At 38.5% G+C, this 15,732-nt stretch overlaps 1 protein-coding gene across 1 annotated transcript in view; it reads right to left on the bottom strand.

The window, feature by feature from the left end:
• Positions 1-15,732, bottom strand: part of THSD7B (thrombospondin type 1 domain containing 7B) — a 206,028-nt gene that overhangs the window by 153,956 nt on the left and 36,340 nt on the right. The window contains exon 3 of the mRNA XM_064585817.1: positions 4,895-5,140. Within this exon, the coding sequence (XP_064441887.1) occupies positions 4,895-5,140 (246 nt within the window). The remainder of the gene's footprint in view (positions 1-4,894; positions 5,141-15,732) is intronic.

Genomic DNA, 15,732 nt, shown 5'->3' with positions numbered 1-15,732 from the left:
ACTAAGTGAACACAGACTGAAAGTTTTCTGTTTCCTGAATTCTCCAGCAATTAGCACAGTGACAGGCTGAAGCAGGTGTTGGACCAACAACTCTTTACAACACACCAACCCTGTTCCAGCACTTACACAGTTCCAACAGCCAAAGGAGGCCAATAACCAAGCCAAGTGTTGCCTGCCATCCTTTTCCTTAGCTCTATCCCTGGCTTCAGTATCATCTATAAAGATCCATCAACAAATCCCCAGAGTCTTCTCAAGGAAAAAGAATTTTATCGAAAAAATCTAAAATTGGGTTTAGTGCCTTAAAGAGATGTTAGGGACAAACAGGCTGGCCACAGGGGGTTGTTATAGAAACAAATCAAAGTAGGCTGCAGGAGACCCAGATACAATTCTATGAGTCTGCACAGATAGATCATAATAAGGATAAATTCATACATACCAGAGACAAGGGGGGATGGATTATTAGAGCCCAGCTATTCAGTGCCAGACCCAAGAATTGAAACCACGGGCTTTTCTGTGCAGTTATATCACACAGGATATGTAATTATATCAACCACACAGCTTCTGCCTCCAGATCTTCTTAGGAGTTTTAATCTACATTGGTCACTGTCACCTTTTAATAGTGCTGTCTTATATTCGATTTCAAATTCTAAATGATCATTTAAGAGGCAGAACAGCCATTTTTGCATGAAAATTGTTGTTTCCTGGTGAAGTGGTGGAAGTTGCTGGTGGGTAATCTGAGGTGTCTTCCAAGAAAGATGTTGACATTCTCCAATATTGTGTGTTACAGTGTCTTCAGCCAGAATGGACTCTCTAAGTCAACACAAGGGATCTGGAGGCACAGCTGTTCCAGCATCAGGTCATCCCTCAGTTATCTGACATTAAGCATTTAAAATGCTTTCCTTATGCTATCTAGTAAACAGGGCCACCTTACTATATATCGTCTAAGAATGCTTTTCACCATCCTCTGAGTTGAGATGTAGGATCTAATACTTCAGATGCTAATCAGGACATAAGAAAAGACACAAGTACCAAGGTAGTTTATAAAACACATATCTTGCAATGTTTTGAGGTAGAGAATAACGTAGTGCCTAAGATCATGATGCCTAATGACAGGAGATAAACACACAAAGAGAAAAGGTGGCAAGTGACGAGCAGATGCATCCTGTCTCTCTCATTTCTATGCCCACCTCATAATATACAATGTGAGTGCTTAGTGTTATGTTGGAAAGCGACATAAATTTACAAGTACACTGTAATGCAGAATGAAGGGGTTTCTTGGAGTCTATACATGTCTTGGTTAAAAACATACTCTTGAAACAAACATAAGGCTGTGCTATGCTAACTTCTTTATAGTTCTCTAATTTCCCATGGTAGCATAACATAGACTAGCTTCTGTCTCCTTTCAAGTTTACTTAAGTCATTTGCCCCAAGGAACTTCCGAAGAGTTCTGGTCTCAGGGAGCACTTCCAGAATGGGCTCCTCTTGGTGACCATTCCTTTCATGGGAACACACCTTAGGGACTGGCCCTCATAGTATTTAGAGCTAAAATGCTGACCACTGGAGTCCAGCTGGTAAGAAGAGTAGCCCCAAAGCTATGCAACTAAAGAACTTTTTGAGGAATATTAATATGTAGGACCTAGGGTAATTTTCTAGCTCTTCCCTTTTCCTGGAATATTCTTCCCCTAGTTATCTGAAAGGCTACTTTCCTCACTTCTTTCAAGTTCCCCCACCACATCCTGCTTGTTCAAATGAGGCTTCTGTAATGACCCTGTTTAGGTCTGTAACTTGAGCTGACCCCACATCACAGCATCCCAGCAACCCTACTGTAATGTTTTGTTGTTGTTGTTGTTGTTTTTCCCCACAGCTCATGTATACAGTATATAGCTTATTTATTATATTTATTTGGTATACCTTCACTAAAATTTAAGCCCCATGAGGGGGAGAGGATTTTGACTATTTTGTTCTCTGAGGTATCACAAACATTAAACATAGTGCTTGGCACGGTCAATGTACATTTATTGAATGGATGAACACGTCTCTTATAGCACAGATGGTAGAAGGGTAAAAGCCAAACTGCATTCTGATAGTTTAAAAAAACACTATGAAAAGTCACAGAAATGTACATTTTCCTGCTGGGGAGAAATATGGTGAATTAGATTGCTTAATGTATAGGAATTGCTCTTGAATTCTGGGAAAAGAGAAATGGGCATTTTTGTTGCCTAATAGATTTTTGCTTCCATTTTCCTTGTTCACAATGAATTTTAATCACCAATGTCACACTAGAAATAAAAGTTAGGACACAGTCTTTATGCTTTCCTATGGTAGAGGCCACAGCTCAGATTTCAGACAAATAAGAATGCAGCGAATGTTAATCCTGTTGTTATTTATGCATTCTCCTGGAATCAGTCGCTAACACATCATTCTCCCAAGGAAACCCTGGTTGGTATTCAGTGAGTTTTCAAGGACTCCTATTTCCTACAAATTCACTATTTGAGCCTGTTTTTTAAAAATGTCAGATTCAATAACATTTCCAAACAGCAGAACTAGAGGGCCAGGTTCATTGCCAACAAAATTTGTCAGACCTATTTTCAGATGTTAAGGTTCAATCAAATGAAGATCAATAAAGAAATTCATCTTGGGCACATTTTGAATTATTAACCTTCCATATTATTTTGTTAGAAAACATGATACATATAAACAAACAACTAGGCATATATACACCCTTATCTGGGTATGTGTCTTTACTACGACTATCATGAAAGTAATGGAAAGAATATTGACTTTGAAGCCAAACAGACTTCAATTCAAATCTGAACACTACCAATTTGCATTACTTTTACCACAAAAGTGCCCCATTTTGACGATAAACTTATTGTTCTTCTAAATAATCCTTGTTAAATCTCTGACATAGTTATTGGCTAACAGTAGGTACTCAATAAAAGTAATAATCCATTATTTAACATATGTAGATGCAATTCAACCTTCTTCTGATCATCAGAGAGGAACTTCTCTGACTCCCAAGGGAATTGTAATAATTTTTAACAAAGAAAAGAGAAGAAAAAAATGGAGTGATGTCTATAAATCAACACCTGGAAGAGGTCACTAGCCATTCCATGAAAGGAATGAAGAAAAACGAGATCAATGTCAAGTTCATCATTAAACCCAGATTCTATTTCTGGAAGCCTAATATTGAGAACCCTTCTAAAGTATGCCTCCATAGAGAAAAAGATTTCACATTACCCAGAAGAAATAATTCCCTACCCCCATTAAATTACTACAGTATGCCTTCCAAGGAAAGGAGGGATTCTCCTTCTGGAGGAAATGAACACACCTGCAGACAGCAACAACAAGGGCTGCCATCTTTGTAGTGCCTCCTATGTGCTGAGTACTGAGACTGACATTTTACATACCTAGTCTGTATGTAGTCAATCCTCAACACAGGCAGCATAATTAGACACATTTTACTGAAGAGGGAAATGCTTTAGAGAGGTTGTATAGCTCGCCCAAAAACACACAATTAATAAATGATGGTGATGTAATTTGAATCCATGTCTCTCCAAACTCAAAAGGAACAAAAATCTCAGGCTTTATGTCATTTCCAATCTCATTCTTTCCCTCAATATCAGTGCTTTTAAAGAATGGACACATCCTCAACACCACTAGGGAGAATTCTGTGAGATAAAGCTAATCTGTAAAGCATCATAAACTACACCTACCTCCTCTGCTTTTGAGGTATGAAGTGATATGAATCTAAGGGGTTATCTTGATAAAAAATGAACGATCATTAGTTGAATCTACAATGATTTCAATGGTGAAGTTGAAGAAGTGAGTGGCTAAGACTCTGACAACAGGAAATTACCTCTTTATTCTTCCACCCCTACCCCACCCCATATACACATTATTTCAGGTATAAGGAATAGCTAAGCCAATCAACAATGCCTGTTGAATGTGATTAATCGTTTGATTCATTTCTACAAGAAGCTATTTTTTTGCCTCATTTTACTTTTCACTGGGGAAGTAATTCTCAAATCTTACAAATTATAAGAAACTATAGAAAAGGTCTATCTAAAATAGCTACATATTTAACGGATAGAGTTCAGGGCAGCTGTCCAGCAGAAATTACCACAAATTTATTCCCAAAATACTTCTGAATAGCTAGCTAGCCCCAAATGACTTCTGTCATTATCAGACCAGGACTACCATAAGCCAACAATCCAGAGAAAAATACACTGGAGGCCTTCACTATACATACATACATACTATGCTATACATACAGCCAGGCAAAATATAACCAATATAAAAATATTAAAATATAGCTACTAATCTAGGTCAAGCCTTTTCCCAACATCCTCTGGCTCTTTAGGGACTCTATTAGAAACAATGCCATTGGGTGGCAGGAACCTTTAGAGACAGAACTGCATTCGAATCAAGGTGTTGCCACCCACTATCTATGTAACCTCAAAAACTATTTAATCTAAGCATCAATGGCCTCATTTGCAAAATGAAGATGCTATGAATAGCTTCTTAGGTTGTCATAAAATTTAGGTGTGACATGTCAGGTAACAATAACTAATGGTTATTGAGCATTTACCATATGCCAAGAGCTGGATGAAGTGAGTACTGCTAGTAGATGAGTAAACTAAGAAACTAGACTTAAGTTACTTGCAGAAATTCGAAAATTCAGAAAGTCACAGAAATAGGATTATAGCCCAGGTAATCAACACAGCCCATGCTTTTAACCCACTGTGCTATACTGCTTAGTGTAGATCTCAAAACTGAGGAAAGACTCAACAGTTATGAGTCACAGCTACTGTTATTATTGTTAATATCCCTACCCCACATAAAACGAGGTTATATAGAACACTGAATACTCATGCCAAAGAATATGCCATACCTGGGGCATGGCTGCAAGAGTTCTTCAACAATGCAGGCCTCTTTCTCGAGAAGTTCAGGGCATTCCTTTCCACCCCCAAGAGCAATGTGCTTCACATTCCGGCTCCGGCTCCTAAATCCAGGTGAGAGACTTCCTGAACGACACGTCTTGGAGCAGGGGCTCCAGGAGGACCATTCAGTGGTTTCACAGTCTTTTGGCATGATGCAGGACTGGATAGTCAAAGGGAAGGAGTCTTGCATGCAAAGGCTGAAGGGACAGAAGCAAAAAAAAGTAGGGCACAGATTAAACGGATGCAACCAATATTATGAAGTGCCTGTTATGGAAAAGAAAACAAAACTGAAATTTGATATGAGCTTTCAAATAGGATTTTAAAAAAATGTTAGAAGCATCATGATAAAATAATGAAGAATATCATTTTAAGATTGTATGCTCTATTTTATCTGAAACTGTAAAGTTATTTCACTCTAGCAAGATGCATAGGTAAAATGAGCCAACCATGAACTTTGTCTGAAGCATTATCAAAAATAACTGAGGCTGAGGGAGGAGGAGCAAGATGGCGGAAGAGTAGGAGACCTAAATTTCGTCTGGTCCCAGGAATTCAGCTAGATAGGGATCAAACCATTCTGAACACCTACGAACTCAGCAGGAGATCAAAGAAAAGAATAGCAGCAACTCTCTGAACAGAAAAGCGACCACTTTCTGGAAGGTAGGACACGCGGAGAGGTGAATCCAAGGTGATATTTGGGAAGATAGATGGCAGGGGAGGGGGCCTCTGTCAGCCGCTACTGGCAAGTGACAGAGCAGCAGAGCACAAAATCAGAACTCTGGGGAGTTGGCTCCGCTACACTGAGGAACGTCGCTCCAGTGGCTAAGCGGGGGGGGTGGAACCTTCGCTGGGAGAGTGTGGTCTCAGGACCCTGAGTGCGGCAGAGCTCCCAGGTATGGGGCGAGGAAGCTCGCTGCAGAGATGGAGCCGAGAAGTGGGCTCTCAGCTGGGGTTGCCATAAACCGTGATCCACGGCAGTCGGGCCACTGCTCTTCCAGCAGGGACCCAACAAATGGCAGATCTGGGGAGACTCCCGTTCCTCTCCTGGGAGGAGCGGCGTGGAAGCGCACCGCAGGGATCTGCTGGGTTTGGACACTCCCATGGGGCTGGGTGCCAGAGATAGAAATGCTCGGTCACAGGCCAGTTAGCACGGAGTGCAACTGGAGACCAGGGAGATGGAAGTTACTGACTGCTTTTCTCTAGGGGTGCACTGAGGAGTGGGGCCCCGAGTTCTCAGCTCCTCAGGGGCAGGGATTGGGAAGCCGCCATTTTCACTCTTGTCCTCCAAAGCTGGATTGAAAGCTTGCAGGGAACAAAAGCTCCCCAGAGCAAACCCCAGCAGATTACTTAGCCGAGACCGGCAAGAGCAGGGCAATTTCGCCTCCAGCAAAGACATTTGGGAACCAGGGCAACAGGCACCCCCCCGCCCCCCGCCAGAAGATCAGCAAGAACAGCCAGCCAAGACCAAGTTTACCTATCAATGAGAAGGGCAAAACTCCAACACTAGGGGAATACCGCACATAGAATTCATGGCTTTTTCCCCCGATTCTTTAGTCTTTCAAAGTTTTTTTTTTTTTAATTTTTTTTCTTTTGCTTTTTTTGAATTTTTTTCCCTTTTTCAACCAACATCTTATCAATCCCTTTTTTAAAAAACATTTTTTTTTCATTTTTAGACTCATATTCTATCCCTTCATTGTACTTAACATTATTTTTTGTATATATATCTAAGTTGTTCTCTCTTTAAAATTTTGGGATACACTTTCTTCTAAAAGACCAAAATATACCCTAAATCTCTAGTGTATGGCTTTGTTCTACTCTCCTGCCTGATCACACTCTCTCCATTTTTTTTTTTTAATTTCTCTTCTTGCTTTTTTAAACCAACTTCTTGTCTTATCAATTCCTTTTATAAAATCTTTTATAATTTTCATCTTTACATTTAGATTCTGTCCCTTCATCATATTTACCCTTATTTTTGTACATATATAAGTTTTTCTTTCTTTAAAATTTTGGGAGGTAGTTTCTTTTAACAGACCAAAATATGCCCAAAATCTAGTGTGTGGCACTAATCTATTCACCGCCTGATCATATTTCATCATATCGTTTTTTTTTTTTCTTTCTTTCCCTTTCTATTCCCCCCCGGTAGTGGGTCTCTTCTGATTTGTTTAGTGTATATTTTTCTGGGGTTGTTGTTAACCTATTAGCATTTTGTTCTCTCATTCATCTATTCTCCTCTGGACAAAATGACAAGATGGAAAAAATCACCTCAATAAAAGATCAAGAGGCAGTACCGACTGCCAGGGACCTAATCAATACGGACATTAGTAAGATGTTGGAACTAGAGTTAAGAATGACAATTATAAAGATACTAGCTGGGCTTCAAAAAAGCATGGAAGATATCAGAGAAACTCTTTCTGGAGAAATAAAAGAACTAAAGTCTAACCAAGTCAAAATCAAAATGGCTATTAATGAGGCGTAATCAAAAATGGAGGCTCTAACTGCTAGAATAAATGAGGCAGAAGAGAAAATTAGTGATATAGAAGAACAAATGATGGAGAATAAAGAAGCTGAGAAAAAGAGAGATAAACAACTACTGGATCACGAGGGCAGAATTCGAGAGATAAGTGATACCATAAGATGAAACAATATTAGAATACTTGGGATCCCAGAAGAAGAAGAAAGAGAGAGAGGGGTAGAAGGTATACTGGAGCAAATTATAGCAGAGAACTTCCCTAATTTGGGGAAGGAAACAGGCATCAAAATCCAGGAGGTGCAGAGAACCCCCCTAAAAATCAATAAAAATAGGTCAACACCCTGACATCTAATAGTAAAACTAACGAGTCTCAGAGACAAAGAAAAAATCCTGAAAGCAGCTTGGGACAAGAGATCTGTAACCTACAATGGTAGAAACATTAGATTGGCAGCAGACCTATCCACAGAGACCAGGCAAGCCAGAAGGACTGGCATGATATATTCAGAACACTAAATGAGAAAAATATGCAGCCAAGAATACTATATCCAGCCAGGCTGTCATAGAAAATAGAAGGAGAGATAAAAAGCTTCAAGGACAAACAAAAACTAAAGGAATTTGAAAACACCAAACCAGCCCTACAAGAAATATTGAAAAGGGTCCTCTAAGCAAAGAGAGAGCCTAAAAGTAACATAGACCAGAAAGGAATACAGACAATATACAGTAACAGTCACCTTACAGGCAATACAATGGCACTAAATTCCTATCTTTCAATAGTTACCCTGAATGTAAATAGGCTAAATGCCCCAATCAAAAGACACCAGGTATCAGATTGGATAAAAAAACAAGACCCATCGATATGCTGTCTGCAAGAGACTCATTTTAGACCCAAAGACACCACCAGATTGAAAGTGAGGGGATGGAAAACCATTCACCATGCTAACAGACATCAAAAGAAAGCTGGGGTGGCAATCCTTATATCAGGCAAATTAGATTTTAAACCAAAGACTATGGTAAGAGATGAGGAAGGACACTATAGCTTAAATAAAGGGTCTAATCAAACAAGAAGATCTAACAATTGTAAATATCTATGCCCCTAACATGGGAGCACCAACTTATATAATCCAATTAATAACAAAAACAAAGAAACAAATAAAAACAATACAATAATAGTAGGGGACTTTAACACTCCCCTCACTGAAATGGACAGATCATCTAAGCAAAAGATCAACAAGGAAATAAAGACTTTAAATGACACACTGGACCAAATGGACTTCACAGATATATTCAGAACATTCCATCCCAAAGCAACGGAATACACATTCTTCTCTAGTCCCATGGAACATTCTACAGAATAGATCACACATCCTAGGTCACAAATCAGGTCTCAACTGGTACCAGAAGATTGGGATCACTCCCTGCATATTTTCAGACCACAATGCTTTGAAACTAGAACTCAATCACAAGAGGAAAGTTGGAAAGAATTCAAATACATGGAGGCTAAAGAGCATCCTACTAAAGAATAAATGGGTCAACCAGGAAATTAAAGAAGAATTTAAAAAATTCATGGAAACCAATGAAAATGAAAACACAACTGTTCAAAATCTTTGGGATGCAGCAAAGGCAGTCCTAAGAGGAAAGTATATAGCAATACAAGACTTTCTCAAGAAACAAGAAAGATCTCAAATACACAACCTAACCCTACACCTAAAGGAGCTGGAGAAAAAACAGCAAATAAAGCCTAAACCCAGCAGGAGAAGAGAAATAATAAAGATCAGAGCAGAAATCAATGAAACAGAAACGAAAAGAACAGTAGAACAGATCAACGAAACTAGGAGCTGGTTCTTTGAAACAGTTAAGAGGATTGACAAACCCCTGGCTGGACTTATCAAAAAGAAGAGAAAAGACCCAAATAAATAAAATAATGAATGAAAGAGGAGAGATCACAACCAACACCAAAGAAATACAAACAATTATAAGAACATATTATGAGCAACTCTATGCCAGCAAATTTGATAATCTGGAAGAAATGGATGCATTCCTAGAGAGGTATCAACTACCAAAACTGAACCAGGAAGAAATAGAAAACCTGAAGAGACCCATAACTATTAAGGAAATTGAAGCAGTAATCAAAAGTCTCCCAACAAACAAGAGCCCAGGGCCAGACGGCTTCCCAGAGGAATTCTACCAAACATTTAAAGAATTAATACCTATTCTTCTGAAACTGTTCCAAAAAATAGAAATGGAAGGAAAACTTCCAAACTCGTTTTATGAGGCCAGCATTACCTTGATCCCAAAACCAGACAAAGACCCCATCGAAAAGGAGAATTACAGACCAATATCCCTGATGAACATGGATGCAAAAATTCTCACCAAAATCCTAGCCAACAGGATCCAACAGTACATTAAAAGGATTATTCACCACGACCAAGTGGGATTTATTCCTGGGCTGCAAGGTTGGTTCAACATCCGCAAATCAATCAATGTGATACAATACATAATCAAAGAAAGAACAAGAACCATATGATCCTCTCAATAGATGCAGAAAAAGCATTTGACAAAGTACAGCATCCTTTCTTGATCAAAACCCTTCAGAATGTAGGGATAGAGGGTACATACCTCAATATCATAAAAGCCATCTATGAAAAACCCACAGCCAATATCATTCTCAATGCGGAAAAACTGAGAGTTTTCCCCTAAGGTCAGCAACGCGGCAGGGATGTCCACTATCACCACTGCTATTTGACATAGTTCTAGAAGTCCTAGGCACAGCAGTCAGACAACAAAAAGAAATAAAAGGCATCCGAATCAGCAAAGAAGAAGTCAAACTCTCACTCTTTGCAGATGATATGATACTTTAGGTGGAAAACCCAAAAGACTCCACCCCAAAACTGCTAGAACTCATACAGGAATTCAGTAAAGTGGCAGGATATAGAATTAATGCACAGAAATCAGCGGCATTCCTCTACACCAACAACAAGACAGAAGAAAGAGAAATTAAGGAGTCGATCCCATTTACAATCGCACCCAAAACCGTAAGATACCTAGGAATAAATCTAACCAAAGAGGCAAAGAATCTGCAGAAAACTATAAATTACTCATGAAAGAAATTGAGGAAGACAAAGAAATGAAAAACATTCCATGCTCATGGATTGGAAGAACAAATATTGTGAAGATGTCAATGCTACCTAGAGCAATCTACACATTTCATGAAATCCTTATCAAAATACCAACCACTTTTTTTAAAGAAATGGAACAAATAATCCTAAAATTTGTATGGAACCAGAAAAGACCCCAAATAGCCAGAGGAATGTTGAAAAAGAAAAGCAAAGATGGTGGCAACACAATCCTGGACTTCAAGCTCTATTACAAAGCTGTAATCATCAAAACAGTATGGTACTGGTACAAAAACAGACACAGAGATCAATGGAACAGAATAGAGAGCCCAGAAATGGACCCTCAGCTCTATGGTCAACTAATCTTTGACAAAGCAGGAAAGAATGTCTAATGGATAAAAGACAGTCTCTTCAACAAATGGTAATGGGAAAATTGGACAGCCACATGCAGAAGAATGAAACTGGACCACTTCCTTACACCACACACAAAAATAGACTCAAAATGGATGAAAGACCTAAATTTGTGAGACAGGAATCCAACAAAATCCTAGAGGAGAACACAGGAAGCAGCCCCTCTGACTTCAGCCACAGCAACTTCTTCCTGGAAACATTGCAAAAGGCAAGGGAAGCAAGGGCAAAAATGAACTAGTGGGACTTTATCAAGATAAAAAGCTTTTGCAGAACAAAGGAAACAGTCAAAAAAAAAAAAAAAAAAAAGACAGCCAACAGAATGGGAGAAGATATTTGCAAATGACATACCAGATAAATAGCTAGTATCCAAAATCTATAAAGAACTTATCAAACTCAACACCCAAAAAACAAAGAATCCAATCAAGAAATGGGCAGAAGACAAGAACAGACATTTTTCCATAGAAGATATCCAGATGGCCACCAGACACATGAAAAACTGCTCAACGTCACTTGGCATCAGGGAAATACAAATCAAAACCTCAATGAGATACCACCTCACACCCATCAGAATGGATAAAATTAACAAGTCAGGAAACGGCAAATGTTGGTGAGGATGCGGAGAAGGGGGAACCCTCCTACACTGTTGGTGAAAATGCAAGCTGGTGCAGCCACTCTGGAAAACAGTATGGAGGTTCCTCAAAAAGTTGAAAATAGAGCTACCCTATGACCCAGCAATTGCACTTCTAGGTATTTACTCCAAAGATACAAATGTAGAGATCCGAACAGGTATGACCACCCCAATGTTTATAGGAGCAATGTCCACCATAGCCAAACTATGGAAAGAGCCAAGATGTCCATCAATAGATGAATGGATAAAGAAGATGTAGTATATATATACAATGGAATATTATGCAGCCGTCAAAAAAAAAAAAAAAAAAAAAAAAAACGAAATCTTGCCATTTGCAAGAAGGTGGATGGAACTAGAGGGTAATTTGCTAAGCGAAATAAGTCAATCAGAGAAAGACAAGTATCATATGACCTCACTGATATGAGGAATTCTTAATCTCAGGAAACAAACTGAGGGTTGCTGGAGTGGTGGGGAGTGGGAGGGATGGGGCGGCTGGGTGATAGACATTGGGGAGGGTATGTGCTATGGTGAGCGCTATGAATTGTGTAAGACTGATGAATCACAGACCTGTACCTCTGAAACAAATAATACATTATATGTTAAAAAAAAAGAAAAGAAAATAGTAGGAAAGGGAAAATGAAGGGGGGAAAATCAGAGGGAGAGATGAACCATGAGAGACGATGGGCTCTGAGAAACAAGCTGAGGGTTCTAGAGGGGAGGGGGTGGGGAATGGGTTAGCCTGGTGATGGGTATTAAAGAGGGCACGTACTGCGTGGAGCACTGGGTGTTATATGCAAACAATGAATCACAGAATGCTACATCAAAAACTAATGATGTAATGTATGGTGATTAACTTAATAGTATAAAATTTAAAAAAAAACAAAAACAAAAAATGAGGCTCTTCTACTGTGCTTTCACCTCTGATATAACCTGGAGTTGCCATTTGTTGACTGGTTCCCAGGTGTCATACACTGTGCTGCATCTCACAGGTACTTTCTCACAACAATTTCATGAGTTTAAGTATTATTATCTCCAACTGTAGAAAATAGACTCAGGAAGGCTAAATCAGTTGTCCAAGGTCAAACAAAGGTACAGGTAAACTGGAGAGTATTAATCTATCCATTCTTTTACATATGGGCTATGAAAAAATAAACAAATGTGGTATTGTGTTTCCCCCACACTGCTAGGCTCTGAGCATCAATTTCCTCATTTGCAAAATTCAAGTGCTATCAAATACTAACCATCTAATTGGGAAACATAAATAAATAAAAAGACAGGATAATGGGATAATGTGATGAATTCAAGATAAAAGCATTTATAATGATGAGGAGAAAAGTTGATGAGGCAGTGATGGACCACCTAGGAAGGCTTGGGGGATGGGTGGGGCTGGGAGGGAGGTTCTAAGAATGCAGGACATTAGAGCTGCATTTCTTTTAAAGATTAATGGGAACTTCTCAGGTATAGAAAGAAGACTACTTTAGGTCAATGAAATAGCACATTTAAAGCCTTGATATAAAACTTTGTGAGGATGGAAACCAGTGGTTTGCCAGCGCTGGATGTACTGTTTCACAAGAACTAACTATTAAATTTTCAGGAATTCTGCAAGCTAGCTGACTTCATGCAGGTAACTCAAAATTGGCCATGGTAGAAGTATTTACACAACAGAAATAAACAAATCCTACAAATCAAGCCCCACCCCCACCTTCACCCTACCCTGATGCCCAACCCCAAGAACTAGGGGTTAAACATTTATAAGCACACCAAAGCGGGTAAGTAAAAGCCAACTTGTCAACTGTCAAAAATCTGTCCATTTATAAAGCAAAAAGTTCAAAAAGGAAAGTGGATAAATATTAGGTATGTGGGTTCTTCAAAAGTATGTCTGGAAAGGCTTCATATCATGGTCTAAGAAATTCAGGTTTGATTGAGCATTAAATAACTTTAAGTGGAGGAAAATTAGTTAGACTCCTATAGAAGATAATATTTCACATATTAATTGGCATTCTTTTTTTCCCCACTTTTTTTTGTTATCCATTTTCTTATTCTATAAAAGGCATCCATTACCTTGGAAAGAAAAGGATGATTTTGACAAGAATATAAATCAACATATGTTTAAATAATGACTTCCAAAAGTGGTCTGTGAAAACCGGTAAAGTTATGAGCGATAGTCAGGCTTTGGTAATGGTTCCTCTGCATGTGTTTAAAAAGACAGAAGTATTAAAATGATTCCATGTTTCTGATATACAAAAATATGTTGATAAGGGAGCCACCAACAGAGAAATGGCTTACAGAAGGTGATGTGCAGGGGAGAATAAAACATGCTTAAATTCATGTAAATTATAGTGAGATTTCCATATTGATATCCTTCATGAAGCCACATAGAGTTCGTGTGTCTTTCAGAAGTCACAATAACATAAGATGAACCTTTGGTTGTATATATATGTATATATATGTATGTATATGTGTGTGTATATATATGTGGATATTTATATATATGTGGATATTTATATATATGTGGATATTTATATATATGTGGATATTTATATATGTATACATAGCTATTCAGATCATATTACTCCCTTCAGAGTAAAAAAGGCAATGTATACCTCATTACCATTACTCACTCCAATGTAACATTTTGGGAGCTTCAGGTTAAGACACAGTAGGAAGAACCTCTCTTGAAAATGACCCACCTATGTCAGAATGTACTATCTCTGTGCATGGTGGAGGTAGGGCGAGAGGACCATCTCTTTTGGTGTATAAAACAACAGAAACCTGTTGATCAAGAAGTTTCTATGTTTTCTGTGTTTTCACTCTCCAGGAATTGTATTGGCTTCCAAATTCATACACTGAAGTACTGTCAGTACGTCAGAATATGTGCATATTTGAAGAGTCTTTAGAGAAGTAATTAAGTTAAAATGAGCTCACCAGGATGGGCCCTAATCCAGTATGAATGGTCTCCTTCTAAGAAGAGCTTAGGCCACAGGACACACAGAAAGACTGTGTGAAGACAGACAGAGAAGACAGCTGTCTACAAGCCAAGCAGAGAGGCCTCAGAAGAAACCAACCTAACACCTGATCTCGGATTTTCCAGACTCCAGAACAGTGAGAAAATTAACTTTGCCTTAACTGTTAAGGCAGTCCTAGCACCATGATACGAAATTTAATGGGGTTTTTCAATTTGTGTGTTTTTAGGGAAAAAAAGACTCTATTTCCAAGACAGATTTTCCTCTCCCTTTTATAAAGAAGGTCCCACATTATGCAGTTCTCTGTCTACAGCTGAAGTGGTGGTTTGCTTCTTCCCATTTACCAGCTTTCACTCTCTGTTGCTCATCTTCCCCAAAATGACTTTTCCTACTGGCTCAGTAGAATGGATAACAAGACTTGCCAAGAATTGCAGGGATTAATCAGGGACTTTTACATTTTTGAAAAGGGCTCCTAATTTTTGGAGTTAGGAAGAGCATATGTTCCATTAATCATATAGTCACTTATTTTTAATGTTATTTTCACTAACGTACCTTCTTGATTAAAAAAAAAAAAAACTAAATAAACTAAAGCCCATAACAAATATTATTGTCTACACACAGAAATGGGAATCAGTCCTTTCATAGAAGGTGGTGTGTCTTTTTAATAAAACAGACATATACTGTGGATTTGTCTTTTTTAAAAAAAGATGGCTATGGTAATTATACCTCCTTGACATTTACAGAACATGTTGTCATTAGTAAATTACTTCACAAGTATTCACTGTAAAGGAAATCATTGAAACAGAAAATTACTCTAGTAATTCTTACTTCCTCTGGAAATGTAGGGAAATCTCTTTATTTAGAAAACAATCGGAGGGGAGACGAACCATGAGAGACTATGGACTCTGAAAAACAAACTGAGGGTTTTAGAGGGGTGTGGAGTGGGGGGATGGTTAAGCCTGGTGATGGGTATTAAAGAGGGCACGTGCTAAATGGAGCACTGGGTGTTATATGCAAACAATGAATCATGGAACACTACATCAAAAACTAATGATGTAATGTATGGTGACTAACATAATAAAAAAAAGAAAAAAAAAAAGAAAACAAGGACAGAAACTCCTATGAGGTAAAACTCAACAGAAAAGTATCTTCCCTTCATCAACACTTCAGTTACTACTTTAAAATAATATTAAATATCTTAAACATT

Source organism: Mirounga angustirostris, unplaced genomic scaffold (genome assembly GCF_029215605.1).
Source record: "Mirounga angustirostris isolate CCGP_5_RB_7025 unplaced genomic scaffold, mMirAng1.0.hap1 SCAF_3, whole genome shotgun sequence".
Taxonomy (NCBI): Eukaryota; Metazoa; Chordata; class Mammalia; order Carnivora; family Phocidae; genus Mirounga; species Mirounga angustirostris.
This window is presented reverse-complemented; position numbering and strand designations above follow the sequence as displayed.